This window comes from Durio zibethinus, chromosome 25 (genome assembly GCF_047325235.1).
Source record: "Durio zibethinus cultivar Kanyao isolate XHJ-2024 chromosome 25, ASM4732523v1, whole genome shotgun sequence".
Classification (NCBI taxonomy): Eukaryota; Viridiplantae; Streptophyta; class Magnoliopsida; order Malvales; family Malvaceae; genus Durio; species Durio zibethinus.
In genome coordinates, this window is record NC_143186.1 from 19,403,591 (window position 1) to 19,418,671 (window position 15,081).

Below are 15,081 nucleotides of genomic sequence, written 5' to 3' on the forward strand. Positions count from 1 at the left end.
TTGTTGCTGCAATCTCCAGAGATTGGAAAGCAATTCAAGACTAGTCAAATTCCCCATTGATGTGGGATAGAACCACTAAGGTTATTACGAGAAAGGTTTAGCCCTTGAGCGAGTTAAGCTTTCCAATAAACTTTGGAATCACTTTGAAACTTATTATTTGAGAGGTCGATGCTAATTAGCATGGTAAAAATTTTCACCAATTCAATCTCTAGTCCATTTATAACAATTCCGATGGAATAGCTATAAAAGCCTCTAAAACTATCCTCAACCCCCGTGTGGCTTAGTACTTCCATTTTTTGTAAGATTTATCATAGCCCTAAAATTCTTTTTATATCTCACAGGTAATGGTCCAGTAAAATAAATACATGAGAGGTAAAATTTTTGGATTTTAAAAAAAGAAAAACAGGATCCAATGCTTTAGAAAGCAAATGGGACACAACATACAAATTCACAATAAGAGAATAAAATTATTTTTGATAAATTAAAAATTAATTAAAATATTTCATTAATCTTCTAATTAAAAATAAACCGAGTTCAAATCACATTTTTATTTTCATTAAATAATAAAAAATATTGAATTTATGATTTTTTTTTTAAATATAAGAAGAAAAGATACGTAAAAATATAAAAAAAAAAATTGCTGCATTGATTTAGTAAATTCAACCAAAATTCCCAGAAAAAATCTGTAAAAAGATAGAAATTCAACTTTAAATTACACTTAACATCAATAACGCATACAGCTTTCATTAGCACGAAGTACAATTTATTATACCAAAACAAAAAAGATTGCGACAACAACCCTTACAAATTTCTTCGTCCTTGGAAATGCCTGTTCAATTTGTGGCCTGCTCCTTCAACCAGCCTTACAAGCCATTTTGGTTTTCCAAGTGTGAAGATGATATATCTGATGGATATTCCCATCACCAGTCCACTTCCATAACCCATCAATGCCACTTTCCTTTCAAATCCGGATTCAGAATCAGCTTCCTCATGAAAAGGAGGTGTCTCAGCCTCAGTCTTGCCACATATCTTTGACAATGGAAATCCACACAATCCTAGGTTCCCGGAATAGGAATCATTGAGGAAGGTATTAAATTGATTTCCCAGAGGTATGGGTCCAACAAGCTGATTTTGTGAAAGGTTTAACACTTCAAGAAATCTCATACCAGCCAACTGATTAGGAATCTGTCCAACAAGCTTTGTTTGAAGAGAGATCCGAATCAGTGGTATTACAATTGTCCCTGAATTTAATTGTGTTTGAAGAATCTTTTAAAAATTCAAAAGTTTTCTCTCTATAGACCCTTGAAAACAAATTTGAATATTTGATTTTACCTATGCAAAGAATTAATTAGTGAGATTTTAAAAAAGAAAATTTTGGGTGAAGGAAACAATTCACTATAGAAAGCGCAAGTAACACAAGTGTTTTTGTAGAATTTTCTCAGTTTGTATAAAATAATGATTTAGTTATTGATTTCCGATTTGATTCATTACAAATAAAAACTATATTTTTGATTCATCATTTTAAGTTTCTTGTAAAGAAAGTAAAAAAAAAACGATCATAGTTTGATTAAGATAATCATTTCTTTTTGTTTGTTACATCAGAAAAACAAAATCATAATACAAATAAAAAAAAAAAAGATGTTTGATTTAAAATCAAGTCTTTGATATCTTAATTAAAAGAATCATTTCTCATCTTATAAATCATTGCCAAATGATATCCTAAATTATTCAAAGTTATAACTTCTAAATTTCAATTTCAAGTTCTAACCATTAAATTTTTTACATATGTATCACAAAAATAAATAAGTTTTGTTTGGCTATTTCTTTGACATTATTTACTTTGGCTTTAGGAAGCAAATGGTACAAAATATATAAATTCGCAACAAAAGAATAAACATATTTTTGATAAATTAAAAATTCATTAAAATATTTAATCTTATTATTTAAATATTTCATTGATCTTCCAATAAAAAATAAACCATGTTCTGAATCACATTTTTATTTTCATCAAATAATAAAGAATATTGAACTAACGTATTTTTTTAAAATGTAATAAGAAAAAATACGTAAACATATAAAAAAAGTTATTGCATTGATTTATTAAATTCAGCTAACATTCCCAGGAAAAATCTATAAGAGGACGGAAATTCAATTTTAAATTCCACATAACATCAATAACATGATAATACTTTCATTAGCACGAAGTACAATTTATTCTACCAAAATGAAAAAGACTGCAACAAAAATCCTTACAAATTTCTTACTCCTCTGCAATGTCTGTTCAATTTGTGGCCTGCTCTTCCAACCATCTTTACAAGCCATTTTGGTTTTCCAAGTGTGAAAATGATATATCTGATAGATATTCCGATCACAAGTCCACTTCCATAACCCATCAATGCCGCTTTCCATTCAAATCCGGATTCGGAATCAGCTTCCTCATAAAAAAGAGGACTCCCAGGCTGAGTCTCGCCACATCTCTCTGACAATGGAAATCCGCACAATCCCAGGTTTCCGGAATAGGAATCATTGAGGAAGGTATTAAATTGATTTCCCAGAGGTATGGGTCCGATGAGCTGATTCTGTGAAAGGTTTAACACTTCAAGAAATCTCAAACCAGCCAACTGAGTGGGAATCTTTCCGACAAGCTTGTTTGAAGAGAGATCCAATGATTCAAGTTCTGTCATGTTCCCCATTGTTGAAGGAATATAACCTGTGAGGTTGTTATGGGAAAAATTAAGCACTTGGAGAGAAGAGAGCTTCCCAACTATTTCTGGAATTTCTCCACCAAATAGGTTGCTTGACAAATCAATGGCTGTAAAAATAGTTAAAATTCTCTCAAATTTGACGTCCACACCTTTCATTGTAACTACCACAGAATCATGGTAATAAGCACCTGGATCTCCCATATAACTCACTACAACATCAGCTGAAGCCATCATGCTATTAAAACTTTCAAAACATGTTGGCAAAGAACCAGAGAACTCATTGCGAGAGAGGTCAAAGATTCGTAAGTTTGGAAACGAAGATCCAATGTTGGAATTGTTTATTTGTCCATGGAAGTTATTAGAGCGCAACACAAAAACTTTTAGCTCCTGAAGAGCACCCAACCAATGAGGAAAGGTGTCATTGATTTTGTTGTTTCCAACATTTAGCACTTCTAACATACTGCAATTCATCAGGGATTTTGGTAATGGCCCATCCAAATCATTGTTGCTAAGATTAATTGTCTGCAACACATTTCCCTTGACAAAAGAATCAGGGATATTTCCATGAAAGTTGTTTCTGTGCAGATCAAGGATACTGAGACCATCGCTGAATGCTCCCAAACAGGTGGGAAAGGTTCCACTCAAGTTGTTATCGGACAAGTCAAGAATATCAAGTGAGTTCAAACTGCAAATCGAAGATGGAAGCTGTCCTCTCAATCTGTTTTTGGAGATTAAGAAAAGACTTGTTGAAGGTGGTGGCACTAAAAGTGACCCTCCAAGCAGGTTGGAACGAAGGTTAAGAATCCGCACATTCTTCCATGGGTAATGCTCTATATCTGTCAAAACGTTGTTAGAAAGATCAAGCCATGTCAAACTAGGCCATCCTTCAGATTGCCCCATGGAAATTTTACCTTGTATGCTGTTGTTGGAAAGATCTAACAAAGTCAATTCCTCCAGGGTCCTTAAGAAATGAGGAAATTCAGTTGTATTGCATGAAGATAACATCAGTGTCTCAAGACTGGGCAAAGGAAGGCTGAGATTGGTGCTGAGTGATAGTTCACTGTTGTAGGAAAGATCAAGCCGCCTGAGATTCTTGAGCTTTGAAAACATATCTGCCTCAATAACATTGATTCTATTGTAAGAGAGATCTAGAACTTCCAAACCTTCTAGATTTCTTACAAAATCTGAAAATTCACTGATGTTGCAAGAAGAACATGACAATGACCCAAGGTTGGGAAGGAAAAGGCTGACATTGTTGGTGTTGCTCAGTGATAGTTGACTATTGTGGGAAAGATCAAGCGACCGGAGATTCTTGAGCTTTGAAACCAAATCTGCCTCAATAACATTGATTCTATTGTAAGAGAGATCTAGATCTTCCAAACCTTCTAGATTTCTTACAAAATCTGAAAATTCACTGATGTTGCAAGAAGAACATGACAATGACCCAAGGTGGGGAAGAAAGAGGCTGACATTGTTGGTGTTGCTCAGTGATAGTTGACTATTGTGGGAAAGATCAAGCCACCTGAGATTCTTGAGCTTTGAAAACATACGTGCCTCAATAACATTGATTCTGTTGTAAGAAAGATCTAGCGATTCCAAACCTTCTAGATTTCTTACAAAATCTGAAAATTCACTGATGTTGCAAGAAGAAAATGACAATGACTTAAGGTTGGGAAGAGAAAGGCTGACGTTGTTGGTGTTACTCAGTGATAGTTGACTATTGTGGGAAAGATCAAGCGACGTGAGATTTTTGAGCTTTGAAAACATACCTGTCTCAATAACATTGATTCCATTGTAAGAAAGATCTAGATATTCCAAACCTTCTAGATTTCTTACAAAATCTGAAAATTCACTGATGTTGCAAGAAGAACATGACAATGACCGAAGGTTGGGAAAGAAAAGGCTGACATCGGTGGAGGTGCTCAGAGATATTTGACTATTGAGTGAAAGATCAAGCCAACTGAGATTTTTGAGCTTTGAAAACATATCTGCCTCTATAACACGGATTTTGTTGCAAGAAAGGTCTAGGTGTTCCAAACCTTCTAGAGTTCCAACAAAAAATGGAAATTCACTGATGTTGCAGGTAGATAACTTCAAAACGGAAAGATTGGGAGCCATAATGTAATTGGCTTTGCTTCCACTCTTAAATGACAGTAAGGCATTATTTGAAAGATCTAATATCTCAAGTTTGTTGAGCTTTGAAAAATTGTTGGGTTCAGAGATGCCACTCAACATGTTTGATGAAAGGTCAAGATAAGTAAGGTTTACAAGTTCAAAGACAGAACTTGGAGTTGGGCCATGTATCTCATTATTCTGCAAGTATACATACTCCAATGACGCAGAGGGTTGCTCAAATTGGTCAATGGGACCAGTAAACTTGTTATCGTTAAGATATAACACAAACAAAGATGGAAGGGTAAACAACCAAGGTGGGATTCTGCCACCGAGGAAGTTACCAGATAAGTCAAGATAAACAATGTTTGCGAGGTCAAATACAGAAAATCGCAAATGCCCGCTAAATTGATTATCTCTTAAAGACAAATGAAAAAGTTTGGTGAGGTTTCCAAAAGCACGAGGAATTTGCCCATGTAGTTGGTTACCAGAAAGATCTAAATATCTGAGCTGCTTAAAATTTGAAAACGAAGAAGGATGCTGCCCAATAATACTGTTATAACTAAGGTCTAAATAAGTGAGTCGTGTAAGGTTGCCAAAAGACTCTGGAATTGACCCTTTTAAATTGCAAGAAAAAAGATCCAATACCTCCAGGAACCTAAGATTACCAATAGAACTAAGCAGGGATAGTTCTCTTGCCAAGTTCACGAATGAGAGTTCTAATGACCTGAGGGGACTACTCCAATTAGCTTTTGGGAAGTTAACTTCCAACGAACCATATGGAAAATAATTAGTAATTTTGAGCTTCTGGAGGTATGGAAAGCGGAAAATACCTTCAGGTAATTTTCCATGCTGATCATTATCACCGATGCTGAGAACCATTATGGAAGAAGACAAGTTATGAAAAGAAGTAGGTGCAACCGAAGACAAATTGATTGCATGAAGAAAAAGTTCTCTTATTTGCGTCAAGTTTTTCAAAAGATTTTCAAAACTATTGCCCTCAAATCTCAAATCATTATCTGATAGATCAAGAGAAACAAGTTTATGTAGGTGAGAGAACATTGCAGATGGGATTATGCCCGAAAAATTTGAGTTAGAAACATTTAGATGGGTCAAAGTAGTAAACTGACCAAACTCAGATGCTATTGGAGATGAGCTAAAATTATTAAAAGCAAGGTTAAGTTTGCGAAGATGGCGAAGGAGAACAAGGCTAGTGTTGGAGGGAATAATTCCACGAAGGCAGCTGCAACTGAGGTCGAGACCAATCACATAGCCAGTTTCTGTATCGCACATAACCCCATCCCACAAGCAGCAATTCGTACCCGCTTTCCAAGAGCTTGTCTTAGGATAAGACATATTGGTATTATAAATAGACCCAATGCTATCAAAATAGTAGCAGTCAGGACAAGAAGAGCAATCGACTGATAAGATATTTTTGAATTGGAGCAAGGCAAAGCTATCGTCAGGAGGGCAATGCCGTGGGGGAGTACTAGAGGAATTGAAAGAGAAAGACAATGAGCAATCAAACTGAAAAAGCAGGAGCAGGATCAGGAAATAACGGATACGAAACCACCGAAGTTCAAACACTTCCATGTTTCTTTGAGAGATGATAACTGTTGAGAGACACGAGAGTGGTTAGGACATTTATATATGATTTCAAGTAAATAAATAGTCACCTTCGGCTACCTTTCCTATGGATATCAAATTTTATATGGTCATATTTTCAAGTCAAGGAACATTTTCCACATGTTCACACATCCACATGAGTTCTGGTTTCCGGTTGGATAAAACTTGAATGACGATAATCCTCATTTAGAAACAATTAGTAGTAAACTATTGAGACCAAAAGATCTAAAGGTCTTCTTGTAATAAAGCTGGTAAATGCACTTAGCACCCACAAAAAGTCTTGCAGTATTGACTACGCCTAATTGACAAAAGGTGAGATGATCAAGAAGGTTAATTAATAGTGGACCTAGCTTCTTTGCACCGTCAATCAAGCTAAACAGGGACACTGCAAAGGAACATATTTTCCACAAGATTATGGAAAAATATTTTGCTTGCAATTAAATGGGTGTCATTTTCAATTAATTGCACTGAAACTAAGGGGAAGTTTCATTTTTCTGCCACAAATTTAAATTAAAAAAAAAAGAAAAAGGAAAAAAACTGTATCACTCAGCAAACTCTGAGGCATAAATTACGTAAAGTTTTCTTTCCTAAAAATTAAAATAGTAAATACTATTATGTAATTACACCAATTAAAGAAAGTGGTTTGGAAACTTTTTCCTTTCAAACTCTTTATGATCCTAGAATGTTGAAAATTAATGTCCCATAAATCAAGCCTGCTTCACTTTTTGGCAATTTAATTGACACCACTTGTAACACCAAATTAGCTCTTTGGCAATTTTTTTTTCCTCTTTTTTATTCCAAGCAAAGAAAAAGCTAATTTAGTTGGGGAAGCTCTAAAAAGTATGGCAATGCTAAACATTTCCAAATTCCAAACAATTTATAACTAACGGATATACACAAAGGTCATAGAGTAACCACTATAAAATATGGGTCATTTAGCCAAAAACCTTGATCACCTGTATAAGGAAAATGACATTTTAATGACTTGAAAAAAAAAAAAAACTCTTTTTTTCTTACAAGTTACCATCAGTTGATAAAATACTGAAATATTGAAACTAATCTAAAGGGTGATAAATTTGCAGTCTGAGTGCTACCTCCTTCAGAGAAAAGATGAGAGTGGGACAATCAATAGTGGAAGACCTGTCCATGTCAATTGACTTTGTTTTGCTTCCTAGAAATTGCATCGCCAATCAAAACTAATCTAAAAGCAATGTGGAAGATTTGGACACTTTGGTCTAATCATACATTATTTACTTTGCTTTCTTTATTGTATTAAAAGAGGTAAAAAATTTTCAATTCCATCCAAAATTAAAAAGAACAAAAAAGGGTCATAATCTTTGTATACCATAGTCTACCGAAATTCATTTGGCCTCCAATGGAAACTGGGGAACCAAAAATATGGAAAAGAAATATTTTCATTTTCTTGAAAAAATTAATTGATGCAGTATTGACTGGTTCAGAAAATTGAGATGAGATGACTAAGAAGAAGGGGAGACCTGAATGTTGGAATTAGTTTCTTTGCACCATCAATTGAGCTACCCAAAAAGCAAACAGGGGCAAGGGATCCACCAATTGCAGAACCCCATTGACCGGTTGACAAAATTAAGGTGAGATGACCAAGAAGAAGGGGAGACCTGAACGCTGGAAATGGGTTCTATGCACCATCAATTAAGCTACCTAAAAGGCAAATAGGGACATGGGATCCACCACCATCAGAACCCCAAACTTCACGTCAGTTAATTGGACTCGAAGACAAATCACTTTCCCAAATCTGATTTCTGACAATTTTACTGCTATCTGAAACTTAATTTGTTACCATTAGAACTGTCTGTTTGCTGATTCTACTTATTGAATTATAGATGTCTCATACATGCATGTACAAAAGAAAACTTGTTTGTTTATGCTAGCTACTTTTCCTTTAATATATTCTCTTTAATCCACCCAAAAACTTCAACGATGGCTCCATTTAACTTTCACACATGTACAGACAGATAGAAGAAACAGCAATTGCAACCTTAGTATCAATCACCATAGTTTGAGATGTTCACTGAGAACAAAGTTTTCCATACAGATTAGTCCAACAACAAATACGCATCAAGAAGACATGGAGATAATAAAGCACGTGTCACTGACATTTTCTTCCAAACAAACATAAAAGAAGAAAGAAAGAAAATTTCATTTTGGATGCATGCAAAGGCCCACTGATCTAGGGTTATACTACAAAAGGTAAAAGAAAATATATATTGCAGATAAAATATTATATGTTAATCAAATGCTCAATCAGAGGTATACATATGAACTTATGCAATACGCGATTTATACGGTTACCTGCTCCTTCTCTATTGCTCCACACAACTCTGCCCCTCGTAACATTAGCTTTGTTCATCTTCAGTAACATAAGGTTTGCTAAATTTAACTAGACATGGGACAAGGCATTCAGAAAACATAAAAAACAATAAAGGCATATGTTGAAAATTTGACAAACCATTGGATATAAACTACACTGAAAATGCATGATGAGTTAGAAATTGCAGATTGATTAAATGTAGGTAATTACTTTCTTCCCCTTTTTCCTTTTAGACCTAGAATTTTGAGTATTCCCATTGATAGATATGTGAAAACTCTTCCCACTGGATAAGTATTACAGAAAGCCATGCAACTGGCCTGACCTAGAAATATTGCAACCACAATTAGTCAGCCAATTTTGAAATAGTACTGATCACTTTGGCAAAGTCCAAAGAGAGCCACGAAGCATATACAATGAAAGATAAGAAAAAAGGCTATGCTGTTTTAACACATATTATCATGCCCTGAGACCAAAATGCAATATGGCCATATTACCTTGAATTAAAACCCCAAAGTAATATGAAACCTTCTTTCTTAATCATTTTAAAATTCTTTAATAAATTAATCTATTCAAGTAACATCCATATCTTTAATTCAACTAAGGATAAAATTTTTTACATATTTAAATGTAAACTAATAAAAAATTCAAAACCAATTCGTAAGATCTCAATGGCCAACATTGTCCACGATAACTAATTAATCTTTCCCATTTTGATCTTCTAGCTTCTCACAAGACTAAGAAAACTTATCACTTTCTCATTTATAAAGAGAGAAAAAAGAGAATGAGCAAGCCACAACTCAGCAAGTATAGGTTCACATATTTTATTGGATCAAGATCATTGTCATGCATACTATATGAATCATTCAAAAACAACCATTAAATCATAATGTCAAAACATTTCAAAAATAATCATTACGTCAAACATTTTGTAGATCATAAATCAATAAAAAAACACATTAATTCATAAATCATTGTAAAATATACTATCATTCAAATATCATAATCAAACCAAATCATAGATCAATCTTAAAAATCATCACAAATCATCATAAATAATTAGTTTATCATTAACTACGGTCACTGCTATAACTCGTGACATTGGCCATATCGATAATTTCATCCTTATGATCACTATTAACTATTATAACCTGCTAGCCAAGGCCTTATGCTAACTACTATAACTCATTAGTCAGGGCTATATGATAATGGATATGCTAACTACTATAACCCGTTAGCCATGACCTAGAACTAGTTCTAGTGTCAATCATACTACGTACTTCCTAGGGATATAATTTTGTAGATATCATAAAATTATTATTTAAGCATAAATACTTTTCTCATTTCATTCATAAGCATGATTCATCATTTACATAGCAAAACACAAAATAATTATATGCTTGATCCTATTTTTATATATAGACAATAAAGAAATAAAACACTTACTCATTTAAAAACATATATATATCTTAAATCATTGCTAAATGATATCCTAAATTATTCAGAGTTAAAACTTCTAAATTTCAATTTCAAGTTTTACTCATTAAATTTTTTCTTTCAAAAAGTTAAATGAGTTTTTGACCTATGTATCACAAAAACAAATAAGTTTTGTTTGGCTATTTCTTTGACATTATTTACTTTGGCTTTAGTACAAAATATATAAATTGTCAACAAAAGAATAAAAATATTTACGATAAATTAAAAATTAATTAAAATATTTAATCTTATTATTTAAATATTTCATTGATCTTCCAATAAAAAATAAAATCATGTTCTGAATCAGATTTTTACTTTCATCAAATAATAAAGAATATTGAACTAACGTATTTTTTAAAAATGTAATAAGAAAAAATTTGTAAAAATATAAAAAAAATTATTTCATTGATTTATTAAATTCAGCTAATATTCCCAGGAAAAATCTATAAGAGAACAGAAATTCAATTTTAATTCCACATACCATCAATAACATGATAATACTTTCATCAGCACGAAGTACAATTTATTCTACCAAAATAAAAAAGACTGCAACAACAATCCTTACAAATTTCTTAGTCCTCTGCAATGTCTGTTCAATTTGTTGCCTGCTCTTCCAACCATCTTTAAAAGCCATTTTGGTTTTCCAAGTGTGAAGATGATATATCTGATAGATATTCCCATCACAAGTCCACTTCCATAACCCATCAATGCCGCTTTCCATTCAAATCCGGATTCAGAATCAGCTTCCTCATAAAAAAGAGGACTCCCAGGCCGAGTCTCGCCACATCTCTCTGACAATGGAAATCCACACAATCCCAGGTTCCCGGAGTAGGAATCATTGAGGAAGGTATTAAATTGATTTCCCAGAGGTATGGGTCCGATGAGCTGATTCTGTGAAAGGTTTAACACTTCAAGAAATCTCAAACCAGCCAACTGAGTAGGAATCTTTCCGACGAGCTTGTTTGAAGAGAGATCCAATGATTCAAGTTCTGTCATGTTCCCCATTGTTGAAGGAATATAACCTGTGAGGTTGTTATGGGAAAAATTAAGCACTTGGAGAGAAGAGAGCTTCCCAACTATTTCTGGAATTTCTCCACCAAATAGGTTGCTTGACAAATCAACGGCTGTAAAAATAGTTAAAATTCTCTCAAATTTGACGTCCACACCTTTCATTGTAACTACCACAGAATCATGGTAATAAGCACTTGGACCTCCCATATAACTCACTACAACATCAGCTGAAGCCATCATGCTATTAAAACTTTCAAAACATGTTGGCAAAGAACCAGAGAACTCATTGCGAGAGAGGTCAAAGATTCGTAAGTTTGGAAACGAAGATCCAATGTTGGAATTGTTTATTTGTCCATGGAAGTTATTAGAGCGCAACACAAAAACTTTTAGCTCCGGAAGAGCTCCCAACCAATGAGGAAAGGTGTCATTGATTTTGTTGTTTCCAACATTTAGCACTTCTAACATACTGCAATTCATCAGGGATTTTGGTAATGGCCCATCCAAATCATTGTTGCTAAGATTAATTGTCTGCAACACATTTCCCTTGACAAAAGAATCAGGGATATTTCCATGAAAGTTGTTTCTGTGCAGATCAAGGATACTGAGACCATCGCTGAATGCTCCCAAACAGGTGGGAAAGGTTCCACTCAAGTTGTTATCGGACAAGTCAAGAATTTCAAGTGAGTTCAAACTGCAAATCGAAGATGGAAGCTGTCCTCTCAATCTGTTTTTGGAGATTAAGAAAACACGTGTTGAAGGTGGTGGCACTAAAAGTGACCCTCCAAGCTGGTTGGAACGAACGTCAAGAATCTGCAAATTCTTCCATGGGTAATACTCTATGTCTGTCAAAAAGTTGTTAGAAAGATGAAGCGATGTCAAACTAGGCCATCCCTCAGATTGCCCCATGGAAATTTTACCATGTATGCTGTTGTTGGAAAGATCTAACAGAAATAATTTCTCAAGGGTTCTTAAGAAATGCGGAAATTCAGTTGTATTGCATGAAGATAACCGCAGTGTCCCAAGACTGGGCAAAAGAAGGCTGAGATTGGTGCTGAGTGATAGTTCACTGTTGTAGGAAAGATCAAGCCGCCGGAGATTCTTGAGCTTTGAAAACATATCTGCCTCTATAACACGGATTTTGTTGCAAGAAAGGTCTAGGTGTTCCAAACCTTCTAGATTTCTTACAAAATCTGCAAATTCACTGATGTTGCAAGAAGAACATGACAATGACCTAAGGTTGGGAAGAAAAAGGCTGACATTGTTGGTGTTGCTCAGTGACGGTCGACTATTGTGGGAAAGATCAAGCGACGTGAGATTTTTGAGCTTTGAAAACATACCTACCTCAATAACATTGATTCTATTGTAAGAAAGATCTAGATCTTCCAAACCTTCTAGATTTCTTACAAAATCTGAAAATTCACTGATATTGCAAGAAGAACATGACAATGACAGAAGGTTGGGAAGAAAAAGGCTGACATTGTTGGTGGTGCTCAGTGATAGTTGACCATTGTGGGAAAGATCAAGTAACCTGAGATTCTTGAGCTTTGAAAACATATCTGCCTCAATAGCATTGATTCTATTATAAGAAAGGTCTAGCTCTTCCAAACCTTCTAGAGTTCCAACAAAATATGGAAATTCACTGATGTTGCAGGTAGACAACTTCAAAACGGAAAGATTGGGAGCCATAATGTAATTGGCTTTGCTTCCACTCTTAAATGACAGTAAGGCATTATTTGAAAGATCTAATATCTCAAGTTTGTTGAGCCTTGAAAGATTGTTGGGTTCAGAGATGCCAGTCAACATGTTTGATGAAAGGTCAAGATAAGTAAGGTTTACAAGTTCAAAGACAGAACTTGGAGTTGGGCCATGTATCTCATTATTCTGCAAGTATACATACTCCAATGACGCAGAGGGTTGCTCAAATTGGTCAATGGGACCAGTAAACTTGTTATCATTAAGATATAACACAAACAAAGATGGAAGGGTAAACAACCAAGGTGGGATTCTGCCACTGAGGAAGTTACCAGATAAGTCAAGATAAAAAATGTTTGCGAGGTCAAATACAGAAAATTGCAAATGCCCGCTAAATTGATTATCTCTTAAAGACAAATGAAAAAGTTTGGTGAGGTTTCCAAAAGCACGAGGAATTTGCCCATGTAGTTGGTTACCAGAAAGATCTAAATATCTGAGCTGCTTAAAATTTGAAAACGAAGAAGGATGCTGCCCAATAATACTGTTATAACTAAGGTCTAAATAAGTGAGTCGTGTAAGGTTGCCAAAAGACTCTGGAATTGACCCTTTTAAATTGCAAGAAAAAAGATCCAATACCTCCAGGAACCTAAGATTACCAATAGAACTAAGCAGGGATAGTTCTCTTGCCAAGTTCACGAATGAGAGTTCTAATGACCTGAGGGGACTACTCCAATTAGCTTTTGGGAAGTTAACTTCCAAGGAACCATATCGAAAATAATTAGTAATTTTGAGCTTCTGGAGGTATGGAAAGCGGAAAATACCTTCAGGTAATTCTCCATGCAGGTGATTATTACCGAGGCTGAGGACCATTATGGAAGAAGACAAGTTATGAAAAGAAGTAGGTGCAACCGAAGACAAATTGACTGCATCAAGAAAAAGTTCTCTTATTTGCGTCAAGTTTCCCAAAAGATTTTCAAAACTATTGCCCTCAAATCTCAAATCATTATCTGATAGATCAAGAGAAACAAGTTTATGTAGGTGAGAGAACATTGCAGATGGGATTATGCCCGAAAAATTTGAGTTAGAAACATTTAGATGGGTCAAAGTAGTAAACTGACCAAACTCAGATGCTATTGGAGATGAGCTAAAATTATTAAAAGCAAGGTTAAGTTTGCGCAGGTGGCGAAGGAGAACAAGGCTAGTGTTGGAGGGAATAATTCCACGAAGGCAGCTGCAACTGAGGTCGAGACCAATCACATAGCCAGTTTCTGTATCGCACATAACCCCATCCCACAAACAGCAATTCGTACCCGCTTTCCAAGAGCTTGTCTTAGGATAAGACATATTGCTATTATAAATAGACCCAATGCTATCAAGATAGTAGCAGTCAGGACAAGAAGAGCAATCGACTGATAAGATATTTTTGAATTGGAGCAAGGCAAAGCTCTGGTCAGGAGGGCAATGCCGTGGGGGAGTACTAGAGGAATTGAAAGAGAAAGACAATGAACAATCAAACTGAAAATGCAGGAGCAGGATCAGGAAATAAAGGACATGAAACCACCGAAGTTCAAACACTTCCATGTTTCTTTGAGAAATGATAATTGTTGAGAGACACGAGAGTGGGTAGGACATTTATATATGATTTCAAGTAAATAAATAGTCACCTTCGGCTACCTTTCCTATGCATATCAGATTTTCTAAAGTCATATTTCCAAGTCAAGGAACATTTTCCACATGTTCACACATCCATATGAGTTCTGGTTTCCGGTTGGATAAAACTTGAATGACGATAATCCTCATTTAGAAACAATTAATAGTAAACTATTGAGACCAAAAGATCTAAAGGTCTTCTTGTAATAAAGCTGGTATATGCACTTAGCCCCCACAAAAAGTCTGGCAGTATTGACTACGCCTAATTGACAGAAGGTAAGATGATCAAGAAGGTTAATTAATAGTAGAGCTAGCTTCTTTGCACCGTCAATCAAGCTAAAAAGGGACACTTTAAAGGAACATATTTTCCACAAGATTATGGAAAAATATTTTGCTTGCAATTAAATGGGTATCATTTTCAATTAATTGCACTGAAACTAAGGGGAGGCTTCATTTTTCTGCACA

General features: G+C 34.8%; 2 protein-coding genes across 2 annotated transcripts; both read right to left on the reverse strand.

The window, feature by feature from the left end:
- Positions 1-2,073: 2,073 nt before the first annotated feature.
- Positions 2,074-6,883, reverse strand: LOC111275608 (uncharacterized). The gene has a single exon (XM_022861035.2). It carries the CDS (start codon positions 6,408-6,410, stop codon positions 2,250-2,252), a length of 4,161 nt encoding a protein of 1,386 aa, XP_022716770.2. The 5' UTR covers positions 6,411-6,883; the 3' UTR covers positions 2,074-2,249.
- Positions 6,884-10,690: 3,807 nt separating this feature from the next.
- LOC149511765 (receptor-like protein 6) lies at positions 10,691-14,816 on the reverse strand. The gene has a single exon (XM_089754513.1). It carries the CDS (start codon positions 14,596-14,598, stop codon positions 10,825-10,827), a length of 3,774 nt encoding a protein of 1,257 aa, XP_089610639.1. The 5' UTR covers positions 14,599-14,816; the 3' UTR covers positions 10,691-10,824.
- Positions 14,817-15,081: the final 265 nt, after the last annotated feature.

Bases quoted from the DNA above. Each gene is read 5' to 3' on its own strand.
- LOC111275608 (XM_022861035.2), bottom strand. From the start codon at position 6,410: ATGGAAGTGTTTGAACTTCGGTGGTTTCGTATCCGTTATTTCCTGATC.
- LOC149511765 (XM_089754513.1), bottom strand. From the start codon at position 14,598: ATGTCCTACCCACTCTCGTGTCTCTCAACAATTATCATTTCTCAAAGA.